This window comes from Coenobita brevimanus, chromosome 78 (genome assembly GCF_032717465.1).
Source record: "Coenobita brevimanus isolate Jiangsu-jjx chromosome 78, ASM3271746v2, whole genome shotgun sequence".
Taxonomy (NCBI): Eukaryota; Metazoa; Arthropoda; class Malacostraca; order Decapoda; family Coenobitidae; genus Coenobita; species Coenobita brevimanus.
Window position 1 is genome coordinate 5457058 of NC_137031.1, and position 22653 is coordinate 5479710.

The 22653-nt window shown below is 47.5% G+C and overlaps 2 protein-coding genes across 2 annotated transcripts; both read right to left on the reverse strand.

The window, feature by feature from the left end:
* Positions 1–6046: 6046 nt before the first annotated feature.
* On the reverse strand, positions 6047–6454 carry LOC145408649 (uncharacterized). The gene has a single exon (XM_080279332.1). It carries the CDS (start codon positions 6452–6454, stop codon positions 6047–6049), a length of 408 nt encoding a protein of 135 aa, XP_080135458.1.
* A 15292-nt stretch (positions 6455–21746) lies between these two features.
* On the reverse strand, positions 21747–22154 carry LOC145408650 (uncharacterized). Its single transcript, XM_080279333.1, has one exon. It carries the CDS (start codon positions 22152–22154, stop codon positions 21747–21749), a length of 408 nt encoding a protein of 135 aa, XP_080135459.1.
* Positions 22155–22653: the final 499 nt, after the last annotated feature.

The following is a 22653-nucleotide window of genomic DNA, read 5'->3' on the forward strand; positions in this document are numbered from 1 at the left end:
AAGCGCGCCGTGGTGATCTTTTGGGAAGTAATATGATTGAAAATAATGTAGTATACATGTTTTTAGCTGTGAAAATGGAAATGTTTGTTGAGTGACGGGAAGACCGCCGCCGCGCTGCATGTCGGCCGTACGCTCCATTGATTTTAGCCTTATTTTCAGTGCTTATTGTACAAATACGGATTCCTAACTACCTTTACTTTGTAGTATAAAGTTTACTGTGACAGAATGAGGCTGTGGTAGAGGGGAAACCGGGTTGCTGGAGGTGTGAAAGTGAAGATTTGGTTACCCAACTTTGCAAGTCTCCACAAGTCCTTGGGTAGTCCACGAAGACTCGACACCTCTCTCTGGAGAAAGCTGAATGTAAGTACTATCTGCCATACCAAGTATAATGTTCTAGGGTTAATCTCTGATTTTTGGCTAATATTTTCCTACAGGTACTCAGACCGCAATACAACCCCGCTACTCGGAGGGACGCGACTGTTCACAGCCGCGTTTAAGAGGTTAAGAACCTATTCACATCAATAATGGACATAAAGCACGAAATAAATGAAAAGGAACCAATGAATAAAGAATTAGAAGTGACTGTACCTCACCCAGGGTACTTACAGCACGTCTGTGGCCGCCTTCCCAAAGGCTTTGGCAGTGGTGAAAATGTTGTATTGCACTTTCAGTAATTCTTTGCACTGTGAGTTATAATTATTTAACACTGCACATTGTTAATTGAACCACGCCAGTTTTAACGCCAGTTTCAACCGCCGATTTCAACCGCCAGTTTGCACTCCACAGTTAATCCTTTGCTCACTAAATTCTAATTTCTTAGCACTGCACAACACTGTAAATTCCCATATGGTCTAGTGGCTAGGTATTGCAGTTTATTCACTGTTTATTCACAAAAAATTAGCACATGCACCATCCATTGTGATAAGTATCTACTCGTGATCACAGTAAGCGGTAACTGGTGGTGAGGGAGAAGCAGGGTTTTCAGATTGGAGCTCGACCACATTACCACACTCCTCAATTTTCATTACCAAATTTAAGTTTTCATTACGAAATTCATAAAGCTAGCATTTATTTTTCACTAATTATATACACAAATGGAAAAAAATGTAATCACTCTCCTTATAATTAACAGCATATTGATTATTTTCATGCTATGTAGGCTAGCAGATTAATCAGAAACAATCCACCATCTCCATCCTGTGTATCCTCATGCATGTGAAAAATGCATTTGGTGATGCATTATTCTGATTCATTACCAAACGAATTTTCATTACCAAATTGGTCCACATCTGGTAATGAAAAATACCAAATGGCAACCCTGACAGGGGAAGGGGGAGGGGGAGGAAGGAAGGGGTGAAGGGGCCTTGGTGTAAACAGCTGTTCAGCACCGTGCGGCAATTTCAAATTATGGGTGGGAAAAAAATTAGATTGGGAGGGGGATTTTTTTCTTTTATTGGCCATTTTTGGGTTCTGAAGGTCCAGGCCCAAATGTCCGGTAACTGGGGTGTCCGGATACTATAGGGATTACTGTACATACAAAAATAAATTACGGTTGTATAACAAACAAACAAATATAGGTGCAACTGTTGCTACAAATGCCACAATACAGCATAAACTCCTTCTGTAAGTGAAACAACGAGCAAACTTAATGTTCTCCAAGAGCCAGTTGTAATGAACCTCATCACTATCATCGACCACAGCATGACTGGATTGGCTAATTAATAGATTTTTTTTTTTTTTTTTTTAAGGAAATAATGAGGAGGACTTGTAATACGAACTGTGTAATATTACTGCAGCAAGTGTTATATATGACTGATTCATAGTACTATTCATTGCTGTATCTTGCTATTGTGTTACTATTGGGTAATTATATGCATGTGCACACAATTATGTCACAACTTACAATGTAACATACGATGTAATTGTACAATATTACTAAAGTTACTACAAGTACCTACAGTATTACTGCAGTTACTACAATATTTATGTGAATACTACAATAGCTACGATATTACTGCAGTTACTACAATTAACTACAATATTACTGCAATTATGTATCATTGCAATTACAATATTACTTCAATTAAAAAAACAATTATGTAAAAATTTTAATATTACTTCAAGTAAAAATAAAATAATATAACAATAAAATTATGTAACTGTTATGCTACATACTCAGAGCTCAACCTCTCACTCCCTGAGTATGAGGAACTGATCTGGGGCTCTTTTCAAGACAGGGTCTAGAGTATGCAACCAGAGGAAAAGGGTTAAAAAACATGGGCCGATTAATCTTACATGTATATTACCATACAAACATACAGTACTGGGCACAATACAGCAGAGCAGATGATACACACTATGATGGACAGGACAAGAGTTATGACTACAGGTGCCAGGATAGCTGTAGGTGTTGCCCAGGTGTGGGAGGGGTCCCTTCAGGTGTGCGCTCTCTGAAGGGGCGCAGGACCATTGTCATAGGCCAGATCATCCGGTGTGGGCTGCAGGGTGACCTAGAGGGAGGCCTTTCCCTGGAGAGGCCTCAATGAGTGTGTCAGTCCTCAGGACTAGAGCAAGTAGGCTCACTGCCTTGTTCCTACCCTTGGTGGAGGACGGCTTGCCGGCTGGTCTGTGAAGGTATCAGCCAGGAGTCCTGGGGGCTTCCCTCAGTGAGTGGGGGCTGTGGCCTCGCTTTTGTTGAGAGGCCATCAGGGGCTGCCTGTGGCATCACTTCCTCTGGGAGTTCAGCAGTGACCGGTGTCATAAGGGCGCTGGCTGCAGTGAGAGAATCCCCTGGCTCACTATGGGGCCACTCCAGAACCCTTCCAGCTGTGACTCCACCAAGGAGCTATCTCTGCCCCTTGGGGTGTGGGAAGAATGAGAGGGGCATCCCACTTGGCCTCTGGAGGAGTGAGGCGAGAAAGGGTCATTGCCCTCGGTGGGTGTCACAGAGGTAGCAGACGAGGGAAGTAAGTTGGACATTCCCTCCCCAGCGAACATGGTGGGCATCGCCGCGGTCATGCTCCCAGCAGGGGCTGCAGGTGAGGGAAATATGGTGGACATTCTCTTCCCGACGAGCAAGGTGGGCGTCATCGCGGTCCTGCTTGGGACTGTAGGTGAGGGAAGTACGGTGGGTGTTCCCTCTGTGATGAGCACTGTGGGTGTAGTCGCGGTCCTGCTTGGGACTGTAGGTGAGGGACGTACGGTGAACGTTCCCTCCCCAAGAAGCACAGTGGGTGTCATCGCAGTCCTACTTTGTATTGTGACTACACTAGTCCCACCCAGATCCTGGCAAGTGTTGGTCTGCATAGAGAGTAGTACAATGGGGTGGCATGCCTTCTGCGGGCTCCATCGAGGGGAAGAGGGGCGCATGGTGGCCGGGGATGTATACCCGTTTTGCTCTGGCCCTTTCCACACCACCCTGTGGTCTTCCCTTGGTGTGGGTATTTCACCACCATTGCAGCTGGAAAAGTCCCTGTGGTTGAGAGGTGGTAGGTGTTGGAGGTGGCAGTCTTGTGGGTTGGCATGAGGTGTTGGAGGAGTAAGGTCCAGTGATGCATGGGTAGGTTTGGCTCCTGGTGGGGTTGGTATATTATCTCGAGGGTGGAGGTCTGTGTAGTTCTTTGCAGATGTAGAAGTTGTTGTGTCCCTCGGAATCAATGTGTGTTCCCCTGGGGAGGGGCCCAGAGCTCGCATCTGATCTTTATTTCTGGAGGCACTGAGCGTAGTGACTGGCCGGTGACTCTCGGCAGAATGCTGGAGATGGGTAAGGCGACCTGGGTTTTATGAGGTTGCGGGAGACATACCTTAATCACCCTGGTGGGCTTGGCCACTGGAATTTTCCATCCCGCCTTGTGTAGCTTGAGGATTATGTGGGAGATGTTTAGTGTGGAGGGGCTGGAGGTGGATGGTCTGGGTGGTGTTGGAGGTGGTGGGGGTGGGGGTGAGGGTGTGGGTGCATATCTTTCTGGTGGGCGAGAGAGAGAGATGGCTGGATCTGGTAGTGGTGGTGGTGAGCATGGGTGTAGGTGGCGTGGAGCTTTGGCCACATGGTGAGATGGCCAGGTGGGGATGGGGGGTTCTTGGTTTAGGTGGTGGAGTTTTTGTGTTAGTGGCGGCAGTGTGGTGGTGGGCGAGGATGGGGAGCTTGTGTGGGGTCTGGTGTAGGACGTGGGTGTGGAATGAGGAGTGGGTGAGGGTGAGGAGTGTGTGGGTGTGAGGTGGCTGGTCCTAGGGGTAGTGGGGGTTAGGGTAGGTGTAGACAGCGTGGAGCATCGGTCATGTGGTGAGGTGGCCAGGGGTGGGTAGGGGGTTCCCTGGTTGGATGGCGGGGACTTTGTGTCCAATGGTGGCAGTGCGGCAGCAGATGTTGAGGTGGGAGGTGCGGTTGCCGGGGGTGCATGGGGGGGTCTGTGGGGAGGGTGTGGAGTTGGTGGAGGGTAAGGTGGGGGACGTGATTGTGGAGGGGGGAGTGAGTGAAGGTGATGAGTGTGATGGTGTGAGGTAGCAGGTGTACGAGTCAGTTGTGTGGTCGGGGAGGTGGGTTGTGGTGCAGCGTGCTGGGTGAAGAGTGAGTGCAGCGTGTTTGAGAGGTGGCGGGTGGGGGACGGAAGAGACGCATGTGACGATTGTGGTAGGTACACGGGGTGTTGTGGCACTGGATGGTTACTTGGTAGAAGTTGGGAACGTTGATAACTGTATATGGTCCTATGAATCAGGGTGATAGTTTGTTGGGGACTGGTAATTGGGCCACCACAACTGAATCACCCAGTTTGTAGGGACTGGCAGGGGTGATGTCAGGTTGAAGGTCCTGATGGTTTTGTAGGTGATGCAGTCGGCTCCTGAGGTGGTGAAGGGGGTCGGATGTGGGGGACGTGGAGGGGGGCTGTAGGTGGTGTCAGAGCGGTGGGAGAAGTAAGGTTTCTCTGAAAACTCGTTCTTAAGGGGTAACGCCATCTTATCAGGGACAGGTTTTCATTCCTTGCTGCACAATTTTTACGTGGGCTCGCCACTCCCTGTTTTGCGTTTCTTCTATTCTAGCCTGCACCTGGTTGAGAAGGGTGTGGTGATTTCTCTCGCATATCTCATTCCCTTGTAGTCAGTACGGGGAGGAGTGGGAAAGTTTGTACTCGAAGATGGTGGTGAGCTCCTTCCACATCTTGCTGGTAAACTTTGGGGTGTTGTCTGAGTGAGGGACTTGGGGGATGCCAAAGTAAGGGAAAACGTGGTAGACGAGAGCATCGGCCACGGCAACGGTTTGGTGTTCTTTGGCCGGGCAGGCAATCTGGAAATTCGAATACATGTCTATGATGGATATGATGTATCTGTAGCCTGCTTTAGATGGTAGGGGTCCAACTATGTCCACAGACAAAAGTTGCCATGGCTTATGGGTAGTGATGCTCCCTGAAGGGCCAGGCATCTGTGTGACATCCTTGCCTAGTGCACAAGCCCAGCATGCCTGAATGACTTGTTTGGTAAAGTTGGAGGGGCCAGTTGTCCAATACATGTCATTAAATACCTGCAATAGTTTCTTGGTCCCGAGATGTGTGCCGTTGTCCAAGTATAAGTGGATCATCGTGTCAAGGGCGGTGTCCGGGTTGAGCACTATATGCCCGATATGGGTGAACAGGTTGCCGTCGTGTCAGTGGTGCTTAGAGAATACTTGGAGTGGTATCCAGTCAAAGCAATCTTTGTTTTGCCATTGTTGTAGGAGGCTGGTGGAGGCGCTGATGGTGTTGATGGGCAGCCGGGATAAGGCGTCGTCATTTGTATTTAATTTGCTGGGCTGGTATGCAATATTGTAGTTGAATTCTTTGAGAGTTTCTCTCCACCTGATTAACTGGACATTATGGGTCTGGGACTGGCATAGCCATTGCAAGGACTGGTTGTTGGTTATTATGGTGATGTGGGTGCCCAACAAATAGGCTCAGAAGTGGTCCAAGGCCCAGATGATGCCTAGGCATTCTTATTTGGTGGCAGTGTAGTTTTTCTTTGCGCGAATGAGGGTACGACTGGTGCAGGGGTTGATGTGTTCTCATCCATCTTGGACCTAGGCAAGGATGGCACCAATCGCCACAAGGGATACATCAGTGTACAGGCTAAAGGGCAGAGTGTAGTTGGGGAATGTGATGATCAGGGCAGTGATGAGCTTGGTCTTGTGGGTGTGCAAAGCTGCAGTGTGATTGTCTGTCCAGGCATAATGTTCGCCCTTTTTTGTCATGTCGTGGAGGGGCTTTGCGATGTTAACAAACGCTTTCACAAAGCGCCAGTAGAAGGACGCAAGCCCAATAAAGGTGTGGACTTTGTGAACATCTCGTGGTAGGGGGAAGTCTGCAATAGCATGCAGTTTGTTGGGGTCGGGTGCCATGCCTTCCTTGGAGATGATGTGTCCCAGGAAGGAAATGGATCGTTCAGCCAGGATGCATTTTGACAGCCTAAGCTTAACCCCTCCCTGCATGATGACGCGTTTGTCATCTTATGGTAATGGCTACGACTACACTCATTGACCTTTTTGGTGTCATTAAAGCATAAAAACTTTTGTTGGAGGAAAAGTTTTTGGCTGATCAGCGTCATTTTTGGAGGCTTCATAGCTTCCCTGCTCCTCGTCAAAAGTAATGAGTTGTCAACTGTGGGTCCCGATACCAGCAAGAGAGTGGACAGGTGTTTCAGTACCAAATGAGCTGTGAGTGGAGAAGGTAGTGCGTGGTTCTGTCCCTTTAAATTTCCACTCTTGCCCCCGTCCTGGCAGTGCAACATATTTCACGATACCAGTAGTGCTTGTGCATAGTGTTTGGGCACTGTTGTGATTGGATTTAGTGTTTGCAATTTAAAATTTGGTGTTGATGAAGCAATCCTGGTCGTTATTAGCCGTTGGCCCAACGAAGATTGCACTACTGTTTCTAATCAACTACACTGCCTCTACCCTGCACCAAATGTGAGTATTCAACTATAATAACAGTGACAGTGATTCATGTGAATATAGTGTGCATATCTAGTGTACAAAGAATTGGTGAAATACATGCAGTAGCTTAGAGGAAGACAGGAAACTGCCCTACAGTCACAACACGGCATGGGTACACCGTAGTTTTTAGCATTTTTCTCGAAAACTTTGAGGCCTGGGATCACCGTTGTGAGCTCAAATGAAAGCCAGTTAAATTCTACATATGATTATAAAATAAAAACATAACATTGGTGTGAAAAGTATTTCGCTAGAGCTCCCCGAATGAAAAAAAATTCTTGTCTGTAGGAAATGGGTTTTCCTTTCGCTTATTACTCAAACACCATACCTCGTATCAAACTGGGACTATCAAACTGGACCTCCGGCATTCAAAAGCTAATAAAATTATCTTTCGAATGAAAATGTAGAAACTGATTAGTAAACATTCGACTTATGTTGTTGGAAAGTGAGATGTATGCTCCAGAATGTTTATTCACAAGGCCCTAATGTACATACCGGTATAGTGCTTTTTTTTTGTGTGTGTGTTTTCTTTTGCTTATTGTGTAGAACAAACATCAACAAATATTGTGGCAAAATAAATATGTTTAGGTGGTGAAATTAAGCCAAGAATACACATTTTGGGGGCACGCAGTGGGAGGGGGGGAGGGGAGAAAAGCCGTTGCATCATGTCCTAGAAAACTTATTAACTTATCTGTCTGTGAAAGGGTTAAGTCCTGCCTGTCGGATTCAGATGAAGACTTATTTAAGGCACTAGAGGTGGTCGGCCTATGTCCGGCTGAAGACAATGACGTCATCAAGGTATGCCAGGTAGATTTCCCAGGTAAGGCCACTGAGAGGTGACTCCATCAGCCAGGAAAATGTAGTGGGGGCATTGCAGAGTCCATAGGGGAGGACATTGAATTCATAATGTTTCCCATTGCTGGTTGAGAAAGCTGATTTTTCTCTGTCCTTTGGGTGTACAGGCACTTGCCAATATCCTGATTGGAAATCCAAGGTGGAAAGCCAGGATGCTCCATACAGGAAGTCGAGGGAGTCATCTATTCTGGGTAGGGGGGTGGCATACTTTGTGATCACGTTGTTCAGTCATCGGTAATCCTCACAGATAGCACATGGTGCCATCTCTCTTTTTAACTACGATGACTGGAGAGGACCAAAGGGCGGTGAATGGGGATATAATGCTGGCATTGAGCATTTCCTGGACCTGCCGGTCATCCTCAGCCCATTACTTAGGGTTTTTCCCTTTGAGATGGTTGGCGAATGGGTGGCCCTGTAGTATGGATTTTGCTTGTCAATCTGTTGATCCTGATGAGAAGAAGTCTTGAAAGTCCAGGAGGAGGTATCGGAGGCAGTCAGCCTGGTGTGGTGAGAGGTGTTCTGGTAGGGGGGGGGTGGCAGGGAAGGAGGGGAGGGCATGCACTGTTCAGTTTCTTTCATATCACATACCACTAATCCTTTGGGGAGGGTGAGAGGGGTGATGATGTTGGCAATGCATACCGCCCTGAGATGGGGGGGAAGGAAGATGGGAGATAGAAGACAGGAGGAGATGGTTCCATAAGGCAAGTTTGGAGAGAGAAGGTTGGAGGTTCCAGTGGGCCTGTTCAGGTGGAGCCAGGCCTTGTACTGTGGGGGGATAGTAAAGGAAGAGGCGATGGTTGCAGGGAAAGTGGTGTGTGGAGGAGCGGGAAAGGTAGGGACAACAGGGGGTAATGTACTGTAGAGGACATGGCGGGGAGAAAGTGGACAGAGAGAGAAGGTGTCGGTGTGCATGTGCAGCGTGGCTGGGAGGGAGGGTTTGGAGACTTCTGGAAGTGGAGGCAATGCTTGTGACAGTCGATGTTGGTGTGTAACTTCTGCAGGAGGTCCAGCATTAGGTAGCCATCGCAAGTACAGCAGGTCGAGTCGAAGATGATGAATTGGTGGTGGGCTGACACTTTCCGTTGAGTATCAGCACGCAAGACCCAGGTTTCCCCAAGGATAGGCAGGGGGCCATCCCCTGCATCTACGAGGTGAGCTGAAGTGGGGAGAAGCAGGCTGAAAGCTGAGTCATGGCGGGAGTAGAAATGATGGCAGAGGCAGGATATGGCCCCTCCCATGTCGACCAGTAGCCTCGTTTTCACCCCGTTCAGTCTCATCTTGTTGTAGACTGGGGGGCGATATTTTTGTGATGTGGCCCCCGCCACCTTGGGGAGGTGTGGGGATGGTCCTAAAAATTCAGCTGTTGTGGGGTGTCTTCTTCATAGAGCTCTACTTCCCCAGGATCGGCATAGTCGGTGGATGGTGCATTGTCCTCAGTGTACTCATCTTCTATGAAGGAGACCTTGCGGTGCCCTACGGTAGTTGGTCTGCACCTGGCAGCTTTCAGCTGTTTATGTATGTCGTGAATAAGGCACCGGTGACTATAGGCAGAGAATTCCAATGGGTTTATGGAGATGAGTTTGGTATTCTCCTTAGAGGCAGAGTGCCTCTTGGTGGGGACTGCCCTGGGCATAGTGGGTGGTGTTGAAGGAACTGTGTGGGTGGGAGGTTTCCGTGGTTTGGGGTGTGGTGCCTTGTAAGTCGAGACTCTGTTTACTGTGCCAGTGTTGTGGGGTGGTACAAGCAGTGAGAAGGCGCCTGACAAGCTAGACATCCCGGTCGAGGTCTCCCGTTTGGTCATAAATTGTAAAGTGTTCTCTTATGGCACTGGAGAGGATCTTCAACAGGGTGTTGAAGATGTGCTGTTCCCAGGTGGCTGTGTTGGCCTCCGGGTAAGTGGCAGTGACGAGTTGCTTGGCATGGTTGAGCGTGTTGTCCAGGTTGCTATAGTAGGTAAGGGAGTCCAGCTGGGATAAAGCAACGACTTTCCTTAGTGATGGTGTGACTGCTTGAGTCACAATTTGTGTGAACTGCACCCACGTCAGCTCAGGGACGATCTTCATGGCGATACTTGAAACTGCTTTTCCAAGGTGGGGTAGAGTTACTGTTATCCGCTCCCTGTTGTTCTTGAATCCAATGTCCAATAGTCGTTTAATCATGCACATGTACACGGTGATGTCACACTGTTCAGGATTGAATTTTGGCATTTGTGTGTGTGATTTGACTGCTATTTTGTTAGATTTTCTCTTTCGTTCCTAGTTGCTCTCTTCTGACCGGATCTAGAACCACCACTAACCACCAGTGTTATGCTACCTACTCAGAGCTCAAATTCTTGCTCTCTGAGTATGAGGAACTAATATGGGATTCTTCTCAAGACCGGGTCTAGAGTATGCACGAGAGGAACGAGGCTCAAAAACACAGGCCAGTCAGTCTTACACATATATTACCATACAAACATACAGTACTGGGCACAATACAGTCGGGCAGATTATACACACTATGATGGACAAGGACAAGGGTTGTGACTACAGGTGCCAGGGTAGCTGTACTGTAGGTGTCACCCAGGTGTGGGAGGGGTCCCATCAGGTGTGTGTTTTCTGAAGGGGTGCAGGACCGCTGTTGCAGGCCAGATTGTCTGGTGTGGAATGTGGGGGCAGTGTAGAGGGAGGCCTTTCCCTAGAGGGGCCTCGGTGAGTGTGTCGACCCATGGGACTAGGGCCGAACAGGGCGAGTAGGCTCACTGTCTTGCGCCTACCCTTGGTGGAGGAAGCAGGCTCGCTGGCTGGTCTGTGAAGATCTCAGCCAGGAGTACTAGGGGTGTCCCTCTGTGACTGGGGGCTGCTCCCTCACCTTTGTTGAGAGTCCATCAGGGGCTGCCTGCAACGTCTTCCTCTGGGAGTCCAGCAGCGATGGGTGTCGTAGGGGTGCTGTCTGCAGTGAGCCTATCCCCATGCCCACTATGGGGCTGCTCCAGACCCTCTCCAGCTGTGACTCCACTAGGGAGATAGCTCTGCCTCTTGGTGTGTGGGGAGAGTGAGAGGGGTGTCCCACTTGGCCTCTGGAGGAGAGGCAAGCAAGGCGTTGCCCTTGGTGGGTGTCACAGGGGTAGCAGATGAGGGCAGTACGATGGACATTGGTGGACGTTCCCTCCCCGGAGGGTACGGTGGGTGCCGCCGGGGTTCCACTAGACCCTGGGACTGCAGGTGAGAGGAGTACAGTGGCCATCCTCTCCCTGTCAAGCACGGTAAGCATCGCCGCGGTCCTACTTCCAGCAGGGGCTGCAGATGAGGGAAGTACAGTGGACGTTTCCTCTGACAGGCACGTTGGGCGCCATCATGGTTCTGCTTTGCCCTGGGACTACAGGTGAGAGGAGTACAGTGGCCTTCCTCTCCCCAACAAGCACAGTAGGCATCTCCGAGTCCTGCTCCCAGCGGGGGCTGCAGGTGAGAGAAGTACGGTGGACGTTCCCTCCCCAATGCGCTTGGTGGGCATTGTCGAGGTCCTGCCTGGGACTGTAGGTGACGGAAGTACGGTGGACGTTCCCTCCCCGACAAGCATGGTGGGCAGTGTCACAGTCCTACAGGGGGCAGCAGGCGAAAAGAGTATGGTGGACGTCCTTTCCCCATCGAGGAAGGTCGCCGCGGTCCTACTTGGGACTGTGGTTACACGAGTCCCACCCCGATCTTGGTGAGTGCTGGTCTGGGTAGAGAGTAGTGCAGTGGGGTGGCGTACCTCCTGTAGCTCGATTGAGGGGAAGAGGGGTGCATGGTGGTGGGGAACGTATACCTGTCTTGCTCGGGCCCTTTCCACGCCTCCCTGTTGTCATCCCTTGGTGTGGGTATTTCAGTAACAATTACATTCATACAATGTGACTACAGTATTCCTACAATTCTGTGTTACCAGAATTATGTATTTCACTTAATCATCATACAAGTTCAGGTAATATTAGGAACTACCATAGGCATAATACCACATGTAATGTAATGACCTAGCAATTTTACCATTGCATAAGTATATGCGTATGTATGTTATACATACACATCTGTGCTACTATATCACTACAATATGTTATACAATATTCTATGTTCAGTTTTACTAAATAACGGCTAGTAACGTATATACTCATACGATGTAATGATCAAGTAATATTACCATTGCATAAATATATGCGTATGTCTGTTGTATATACACATTTGTGCCAATATATTACTACAATATGTTATACAATATTCTGTATTCAGTTTTACTACCATGTATTTACTCCATTATACATACAATATATTACTAGAGTTATTATATTTCTACAGTATTATATCTCTACAATATTGTTATGAATATTATGTCACTACAACATTATTGCGAATACCATGTAATAATAGATTAGAATGTAATTATTTCTACATGCTGTCGTAGGTTCGCCAGCAGGGCGTGACCGAGCAATGTCAGGGCTCTAAAATATCAAAATAGAGTATGTAATAGCTGGTAGCTTACATATGTAACCTAAAAGTTAAGTCAAAGACATGGCTAGGGCTGAAGGAAATGGCATTCACACATTCTCTCTCTCAGGAATGCCATATGCAGCACCTCGTGATGCCTGATTGGAATGTCCCAAGAATCAAGAGAGTTCCGCTCAACCATGCCTTACGCATGACACAACCTCTCCTATATGGGAGAGAAGAAGTTAGCAGGCAGAAGGAGTTTTTTTTTTTTTTTTTGTGAGGAAGAAGGAATCAAGGGCCACGAGCCCGCAAAATTGCTCCTTCCAAGAGGAAAACAAAAAACAACAAAGAGCCAAATTCAAGATCCAATCATTTCGAAATGCCTGGACACACTGCGTTTGAAAGACTGGAGATCATAGGAAGCACACACACACACACACACACACACACACACACACACACACACACACACACACACACACACACACACACCGGGTAAATACAGTATGTCAGTAAGTACCACAGGTGTAATAACAAACTTAACATGTATAGTACAAGATATAGTGTACTATGAGAGGTGCAAATATAGGACATATACCGGTATATACAAACAAGAGGCTGGTTCATATACAACGATTCCTTTCCACTCCGTAGGGCGTTTTCTTGTGTGTTGGGGGGACGGCTCAGCTTTATCAGTGTCTACCCTACGTCCTCTATTCTTCACATGCCTCTCGTTGGACCCCCAATCCCTATCAGTGTCTACTCTGTGTTCTCTAGAATTCAGCTGCCCCTGCTGTACACCCAGTCCCTATTAATGTTTACTCTGTGTTCTCTAGTCTTCACTTGGCCCCCACTGTACACCCAATCCCTACCAATGTCTACCTTGCCTCATCTTCACCTGCCCCCACTGTACACCCAATCCGTATCAGTTTCTACTCTGTGTCATCTAGTCTTCACCTGCCCCAACTGCACACCAAATCCCTATCAGTAACGACCCTGCATCTTCTATTCTTCACCTGCCCCTCACTCAGTTCCTGTCAATGTCCAATCTGTGTCATCTAGTCTTCATATTGAACTTGCAGTTAATTACAGTATATCGTAGTCGTAGCCGAGCAGTAGTTAACAGTGAGTTGATTTGTAGGGGATAATGTTAGTTGTACTTGTCGTCAATGAGAGGAGAAAAATAAAGATGAGAACTGGGGTTTGATTGTAGTTTATTTCTTCAAAAGGGAATATCTCAGAATAATTACTGAGTATGTCTCACAAGAGCATACTGAGGTGATAGCATTTTATACTTGCCGACTTTGCGCGCCTGCCCTTTTCCCCACTGTGCCTCTCTCTAGACCCCCTTCTCTCTCCATCACTTCCCCCCTCTGACTTCCTCGTGGCTGACATTAAAATTTCCTCAGCTGATGTATTTGCTGCCGTCACAGGCCTCAATACTAATAAGGCATATGGGCCTGATGGAGTCCCTCCTGTTGTTCTCAAGAACTGTGCTTCTGTGCTTACACCCTGCCTAGGCAAAAAAATGATAAATAAAATATACTATCACATTAATCCATTGAGCAGTGAAAAAAACTGTAATAAACAGTTATTAATTAAAGCTATCTAGTGGGACCAGACATATGAATTATAAGGAAAATCAGTAAGAGAGAGAGAGAGAGAGAGAGAGAGAATGGCCAGCACGAATGATGTTAGCAAGAATAAACAACCTCTTTCACTCAACTGTGAGGACAAAGATTTCCACACGGTGCTGACTCATACATTGTCCACCGTAGGAAAAACGAACATGTGAGTGTATATATTTAATGTTGTATATAATTATTGTATATTTATTTTTATGTAAAATAACAAAATATGGGGTAACATAATATCATTTCCAATAATTACTGTTCAACATAACCAAACCTTAAAAAGGGTCCCAAGGATTATGCAGCAATTATGCAATCTTGGACAACGCCAAAAACCTAACACAGATGATGAAGAAAAAACTAGAGGAAATCAATAATCCCTCCACTATCCGATGTAATAAAGCCAAAGGCATGTCCGGAAAGTGGTCCCGTCCAGAAAGTGGGCCCCTGGCTCCTGGACTGCTACTTAACCCGACGCATGCCGGCTATTTTTACTCCTATGGTTCACCCCAGTGCCGTCCATTATTCGACCTTTTTTTTTTTTGTTAAAATGATAGATTTTGATATGGAAACAATGAATTTCGCCATTAAAATGCTCACTGAAGCTTGGAAATCAGTTTTATTGAGTCCTGCATACTCGTGTACAGGTATAGCCACTCTCTCACCCTCAACACGTACGTGAGAGAAAGCCGTTTTCTATGTAAGGTATACTCAGGTAGTTATGCTGGGAAGGTATAGCAATGTTCAGTACACTTTTTTGATTACTTATTACTTCAGCATCTATCACAATTTGTGTGTCTTTCTCACTGTGAATGCATTATCTTACACTTGAAGTACAACCTGACTTCATTATGTACTGTTCTGGCACTTACAAGAAGGTATTTACAACTTGACTTCACTATACAATCCTTACACTTACAAGAAAATATTTACAACTTACACTTACATGAAAATATTTACAAAATGCCTTCACTATGTACAGCATTGGGTGAGGCACACAGGCAGAGTGAGGCAGAGCGCGCATGACGGGGGAAGCGAGTGAGTGTATGGCCTTGACAGCCTGGAGGATGGTAGAGGAACAGTAACCTTACATGCCTGCCAATTTTTACCAGCGATTCTTGAAAAATGCGGTCACAGTGAAGTTTTTTATTTTAAACCATTTTAAAATGGCATTGCCACTGGCCATGGAATTATGTCAGACTGTTTTAAAACACCACTGACACGCAGCGAGTTAAGGACTCTAACCCAGCCTAACTTTCAAAGCCACCTAAATAACTACCTACCGGACATCCCTAGCACCTATTTTAATCTATTTAACTCTTTAAACGCAGATCGTCGCGTTTGCGACGCTCGGCAAAAAGGACATAATGGCGGAGCATCGCGTTTGCGATTCTAGTAAATTTTGAATAACCGCGGGCAGGCAGGCTCCAGCTGGTATTGTCTATCAGTACCACCACCCTTTAGCTACTTTTAGCACACTTAACCTTTGTACCACTGACCTCTGTTGTTGCCAAGTATTGCGTTTTTCCCCTGTCCCCCCCCCCACCACGGCCCCTGCCAGCCTGGCTGTGATACATGGCAGCGCTCTGAGTGCTCAGAACTGTAAATCTGCGCTCTCCTCTCACAAGCAGTTTATGCTAATACGAAACGCTTGTTTCCCCAGTTGTAACACTAGCTTTTTTTCTCACGGTTTGCCCCTGTTTAGCGTCAGTTTACCGCAGGCTTTCAAAGTGACATTATGGCGAGTTCTAGCTCTTCCGAGTCAGTGCAAGCGGCCGACAGGAACGAAAATAAAGTGACGGGTGTAAGGCAGAATAAAAAGTGCGCCGTGGTGATCTTTTGAGAAGTAATATGATTGAAAATAATGTAGTATACATGTTTTTAGCTGTGAAAATGGAAATGTTTTTTGAGTGACGGGAAGATCGCCGCCGCGCTGCATGTCGGCCGTATGCTCCGTTGATTTTAGCCTTATTTTCAGTGCTTATTGTACAAATACGGATTCCTAACTACCTTTACTTTGTAGTATAAAGTTTACTGTGACAGAATGAGGCTGTGGTAGAGGGGAAACCGGGTTGCTGGAGGTGTGAAAGTGAAGATTTGGTTACCCAACTTTGCAAGTCTCCACAAGTCCTTGGGTAGTCCACGAAGACTCAACACCTCTCTCTGGAGAAAGCTGAATGTAAGTACTATCTGCCATACCAAGTATAATGATCTAGGGTTAATCTCTGATTTTTGGCTAATATTTTCCTACAGGTACTCAGACCGCAATACAACCCCGCTACTCGGAGGGAGGCGACTGTTCACGGCCGCGTTTAAGGGGTTAAGACCCTATTCACATCAATAATGGACATAAAGCACGAAATAAATGAAAAGGAACCAATGAATGAAGAATTAGAAGTGACTGTACCTCACCCAGGGTACTTACAGCACGTCTGTGGCCGCCTTCCCTAAGGCTTTGGCAGTGGTGAAAATGCTGTATTGCACTTACAGTAATTCTTTGCACTGTGAGTTATAATTATTTAACACTGCACATTGTTAATTGAACCACGCCAGTTTTAACGCCAGTTTCAACCGCCAATTTCAACCGCCAGTTTGCACTCCACAGTTAATCCTTTGCTCACTAAATTCTAATTTCTTAGCACTGCACAACACTGTAAATTCCCGTATGGTCTAGTGGCGAGGTATTGCAGTTTATTCACTGTTTATTCACAAAAAATTAGCACATGCACCATCCATTGTGATAAGTATCTACTCGTGATCACAGTTAAGCGGTAACTGGTGGTGAGGGAGAAGCAGGGTTTTCAGATTGGAGCTCGACCACATTACCACACTCCTCAATTTTCATTACCAAATTTAAGTTTTCATTACGAAATTCATAAAGCTAGCATTTATTTTTCACTAATTATATACACAAATGGAAAAAAATGTAATCACTCTCCTTATAATTAACAGCATATTGATTATTTTCATGCTATGTAGGCTAGCAGATTAATCAGAAACAATCCACCATCTCCATCCTGTGTATCCTCATGCATGTGAAAAATGCATTTGGTGATGCATTATTCTGATTCATTACCAAACGAATTTTCATTACCAAATTGGTCCACATCTGGTAATGAAAAATACCAAATGGCAACCCTGACAGGAAGGGGGAGGGGGAGGAAGGAAGGGGTGAAGGGGCCTTGGTGTAAACAGCTGTTCAGCACCGTGCTGCAATTTCAAATTATGGGTGGGAAAAAAATTAGATTGGGAGGGGGATTTTTTTCTTTTATTGGCCATTTTTGGGTTCTGAAGGTCCAGGCCCAAATGTCCGGTAACTGGGGTGTCCGGATAGTATAGGGTTTAGTGTACATACAAAAATAAATTACGGTTGTATAACAAACAAACAAATATAGGTGCAACTGTTGCTACAAATGCCACAATACAGCATAAACTCCTTCTGTAAGTGAAACAACGAGCAAACTTAATGTTCTCCAAGAGCCAGTTGTAATGAACCTCATCACTATCATCGACCACAGCATGACTGGATTGGCTAATTAATAGATTTTTTTTTTTTTTTTTTTTAAGGAAATAATGAGGAGGACTTGTAATACGAACTGTGTAATATTACTGCAGCAAGTGTTATATATGACTGATTCATAGTACTATTCATTGCTGTATCTTGCTATTGTGTTACTATTGGGTAATTATATGCATGTGCACACAATTATGTCACAACTTACAATGTAACATACGATGTAATTGTACAATATTACTAAAGTTACTACAAGTACCTACAGTATTACTGCAGTTACTACAATATTTATGTGAATACTACAATAGCTACGATATTACTGCAGTTACTACAATTAACTACAATATTACTGCAATTATGTATCATTGCAATTACAATATTACTTCAATTAAAGAAACAATTATGTAAAAATTTTAATATTACTTCAAGTAAAAATAAAATAATATAACAATAAAATTATGTAACTGTTATGCTACATACTCAGAGCTCAACCTCTCACTCCCTGAGTATGAGGAACTGATCTGGGGCTCTTTTCAAGACAGGGTTTAGAGTATGCAACCAGAGGAAAAGGGTTAAAAAACACGGGCCGATTAATCTTACATGTATATTACCATACAAACATACAGTACTGGGCCACAATACAGCAGAGCAGATGATACACACTATGATGGACAGGACAAGAGTTATGACTACAGGTGCCAGGATAGCTGTAGGTGTTGCCCAGGTGTGGGAGGGGTCCCTTCAGGTGTGCGCTCTCTGAAGGGGCGCAGGACCATTGTCATAGGCCAGATCATCCGGTGTGGGCTGCAGGGTGACCTAGAGGGAGGCCTTTCCCTGGAGAGGCCTCAATGAGTGTGTCAGTCCTCAGGACTAGAGCAAGTAGGCTCACTGCCTTGCTCCTACCCTTGGTGGAGGACGGCTTGCCGGCTGGTCTGTGAAGGTATCAGCCAGGAGTCCTGGGGGCTTCCCTCAGTGAGTGGGGGCTGTGGCCTCGCTTTTGTTGAGAGGCCATCAGGGGCTGCCTGTGGCATCACTTCCTCTGGGAGTTCAGCAGTGACGGGTGTCATAAGGGCGCTGGCTGCAGTGAGAGAATCCCCTGGCTCACTATGGGGCCACTCCAGAACCTTTCCAGCTGTGACTCCACCAAGGAGCTATCTCTGCCCCTTGGGGTGTGGGAAGAATGAGAGGGGCATCCCACTTGGCCTCTGGAGGAGTGAGGCGAGAAAGGGTCATTGCCCTCGGTGGGTGTCACAGAGGTAGCAGACGAGGGAAGTAAGTTGGACATTCCCTCCCCAGCGAACATGGTGGGCATCGCCGCGGTCATGCTCCCAGCAGGGGCTGCAGGTGAGGGAAATATGGTGGACATTCTCTTCCCGACGAGCAAGGTGGGCGTCATCGCGGTCCTGCTTGGGACTGTAGGTGAGGGAAGTACGGTGGGTGTTCCCTCTGTGATGAGCACTGTGGGTGTAGTCGCGGTCCTGCTTGGGACTGTAGGTGAGGGACGTACGGTGAACGTTCCCTCCCCAAGAAGCACAGTGGGTGTCATCGCAGTCCTACTTTGTATTGTGACTACACTAGTCCCACCCAGATCCTGGCAAGTGTTGGTCTGCATAGAGAGTAGTACAATGGGGTGGCATGCCTTCTGCGGGCTCCATCGAGGGGAAGAGGGGCGCATGGTGGCCGGGGATGTATACCCGTTTTGCTCTGGCCCTTTCCACACCACCCTGTGGTCTTCCCTTGGTGTGGGTATTTCACCACCATTGCAGCTGGAAAAGTCCCTGTGGTTGAGAGGTGGTAGGTGTTGGAGGTGGCAGTCTTGTGGGTTGGCATGAGGTGTTGGAGGAGTGAGGTCCAGTGATGCATGGGTAGGTTTGGCTCCTGGTGGGGTTGGTATATTATCTCGAGGGTGGAGGTCTGTGTAGTTCTTTGCAGATGTAGAAGTTGTTGTGTCCCTCGGAGGCAATGTGTGTTCCCCTGGGGAGGGGCCCAGAGCTCGCATCTGATCTTTATTTCTGGAGGCACTGAGCGTAGTGACTGGCCGGTGACTCTCGGCAGAATGCTGAAGATGGGTAAGGCGACCTGGGTTTTATGAGGTTGCGGGGGACATACCTTAATCACCCTGGTGGGCTTGGCCACTGGAATTTTCCATCCCGCCTTGTGTAGCTTGAGGATTATGTGGGAGATGTTTAGTGTGGAGGGGCTGGAGGTGGATGGTCTGGGTGGTGTTGGAGGTGGTGGGGGTGGGGGTGAGGGTGTGGGTGCATATCTTTCTAGTGGGCGAGAGAGAGAGATGGCTGCATCTGGTAGTGGTGGTGGTGAGCATGGGTGTAGGTGGCGTGGAGCTTTGGCCACATGGTGAGATGGCCAGGTGGGGATGGGGGGTTCTTGGTTTAGGTGGTGGAGTTTTTGTGTTAGTGGCGGCAGTGTGGTGGTGGGCGAGGATGGGGAGCTTGTGTGGGGTCTGGTGTAGGACGTGGGTGTGGAATGAGGAGTGGGTGAGGGTGAGGAGTGTGTGGGTGTGAGGTGGCTGGTCCTAGGGGTAGTGGGGGTCAGGGTAGGTATAGACAGCGTGGAGCATCGGTCATGTGGTGAGGTGGCCAGGGGTGGGTAGGGGGTTCCCTGGTTGGATGGCGGAGACTTTGTGTCCAATGGTGGCAGTGCGGCAGCAGATGTTGAGGTGGGAGGTGCGGTTGCCGGGGGTGCATGGGGGGGTCTGTGGGGAGGGTGTGGAGTTGGTGGAGGGTAAGGTGGGGGACGTGATTGTGGAGGGGGGAGTGAGTGAAGGTGATGAGTGTGATGGTGTGAGGTAGCAGGTGTACGAGTCAGTTGTGTGGTCGGGGAGGTGGGTTGTGGTGCAGCGTGCTGGGTGAAGAGTGAGTGCAGCGTGTTTGAGAGGTGGCGGGTGGGGGACGGAAGAGACGCATGTGACGATTGTGGTAGGTACACGGGGTGTTGTGGCACTGGATGGTTACTTGGTAGAAGTTGGGAACGTTGATAACTGTATATGGTCCTATGAATCAGGGTGATAGTTTGTTGGGGACTGGTAATTGGGCCACCACAACTGAATCACCCAGTTTGTAGGGACTGGCAGGGGTGATGTCAGGTTGAAGGTCCTGATGGTTTTGTAGGTGATGCAGTCGGCTCCTGAGGTGGTGAAGGGGGTCGGATGTGGGGGACGTGGAGGGGGGCTGTAGGTGGTGTCAGAGCGGTGGGAGAAGTAAGGTTTCTCTGAAAACTCGTTCTTAAGGGGTAACGCCATCTTCTCAGGGACAGGTTTTCATTCCTTGCTGCACAATTTTTACGTGGGCTCGCCACTCCCTGTTTTGCGTTTCTTCTATTCTAGCCTGCACCTGGTTGAGAAGGGTGTGGTGATTTCTCTCGCATATCTCATTCCCTTGTAGTCAGTACGGGGAGGAGTGGGAAAGTTTGTACTCGAAGATGGTGGTGAGCTCCTTCCACATCTTGCTGGTAAACTTTGGGGTGTTGTCTGAGTGAGGGACTTGGGGGATGCCAAAGTAAGGGAAAACGTGGTAGACGAGAGCATCGGCCACGGCAACGGTTTGGTGTTCTTTGGCCGGGCAGGCAATCTGGAAATTCGAATACATGTCTATGATGGATATGATGTATCTGTAGCCTGCTTTAGATGGTAGGGGTCCAACTATGTCCACAGACAAAAGTTGCCATGGCTTATGGGTAGTGATGCTCCCTGAAGGGCCAGGCATCTGTGTGACATCCTTGCCTAGTGCACAAGCCCAGCATGCCTGAATGACTTGTTTGGTAAAGTTGGAGGGGCCAGTTGTCCAATACATGTCATTAAATACCTGCAATAGTTTCTTGGTCCCGAGATGTGTGCCGTTGTCCAAGTATAAGTGGATCATCGTGTCAAGGGCGGTGTCTGGGTTGAGCACTATATGCCCGATATGGGTGAACAGGTTGCCGTCGTGTCAGTGGTGCTTAGAGAATACTTGGAGTGGTATCCAGTCAAAGCAATCTTTGTTTTGCCATTGTTGTAGGAGGCTGGTGGAGGCGCTGATGGTGTTGATGGGCAGCCGGGATAAGGCGTCGTCATTTGTATTTAATTTGCTGGGCTGGTATGCAATATTGTAGTTGAATTCTTTGAGAGTTTCTCTCCACCTGATTAACTGGGCATTATGGGTCTGGGACTGGCATAGCCATTGCAAGGACTGGTTGTTGGTTATTATGGTGATGTGGGTGCCCAACAAATAGGCTCAGAAGTGGTCCAAGGCCCAGATGATGCCTAGGCATTCTTATTTGGTGGCAGTGTAGTTTTTCTTTGCGCGAATGAGGGTACGACTGGTGCAGGGGTTGATGTGTTCTCATCCCTCTTGGACCTAGGCAAGGATGGCACCAATCGCCACAAGGGATACATCAGTGTACAGGCTAAAGGGCAGAGTGTAGTTGGGGAATGCGATGATCAGGGCAGTGATGAGCTTGGTCTTGAGGGTGTGCAAAGCTGCAATGTGATTGTCTGTCCAGGCATAATGTTCGCCCTTTTTTGTCATGTCGTGGAGGGGCTTTGCGATGTTAACAAACGCTTTCACAAAGCGCCAGTAGAAGGACGCAAGCCCAATAAAGGTGTGGACTTTGTGAACATCTCGTGGTAGGGGGAAGTCTGCAATAGCATGCAGTTTGTTGGGGTCGGGTGCCATGCCTTCCTTGGAGATGATGTGTCCCAGGAAGGAAATGGATCGTTCAGCCAGGATGCATTTTGACAGCCTAAGCTTAACCCCTCCCTGCATGATGACGCGTTTGTCATCTTATGGTAATGGCTACGACTACACTCATTGACCTTTTTGGTGTCATTAAAGCATAAAAACTTTTGTTGGAGGAAAAGTTTTTGGCTGATCAGCGTCATTTTTGGAGGCTTCATAACTCCCCTGCTCCTCGTCAAAAGTAATGAGTTGTCAACTGTGGGTCCCGATACCAGCAAGAGAGTGGACAGGTGTTTCAGTACCAAATGAGCTGTGAGTGGAGAAGGTAGTGCGTGGTTCTGTCCCTTTAAATTTCCACTCTTGCCCCCGTCCTGGCAGTGCAACATATTTCACGATACCAGTAGTGCTTGTGCATAGTGTTTGGGCACTGTTGTGATTGGATTTAGTGTTTGCAATTTAAAATTTGGTGTTGATGAAGCAATCCTGGTCGTTATTAGCCGTTGGCCCAACGAAGATTGCACTACTGTTTCTAATCAACTACACTGCCTCTACCCTGCACCAAATGTGAGTATTCAACTATAATAAC

Bases quoted from the DNA above. Each gene is read 5' to 3' on its own strand.
- LOC145408649 (XM_080279332.1), bottom strand. From the start codon at position 6,454: ATGCAGGGAGGGGTTAAGCTTAGGCTGTCAAAATGCATCCTGGCTGAA.
- LOC145408650 (XM_080279333.1), bottom strand. From the start codon at position 22,154: ATGCAGGGAGGGGTTAAGCTTAGGCTGTCAAAATGCATCCTGGCTGAA.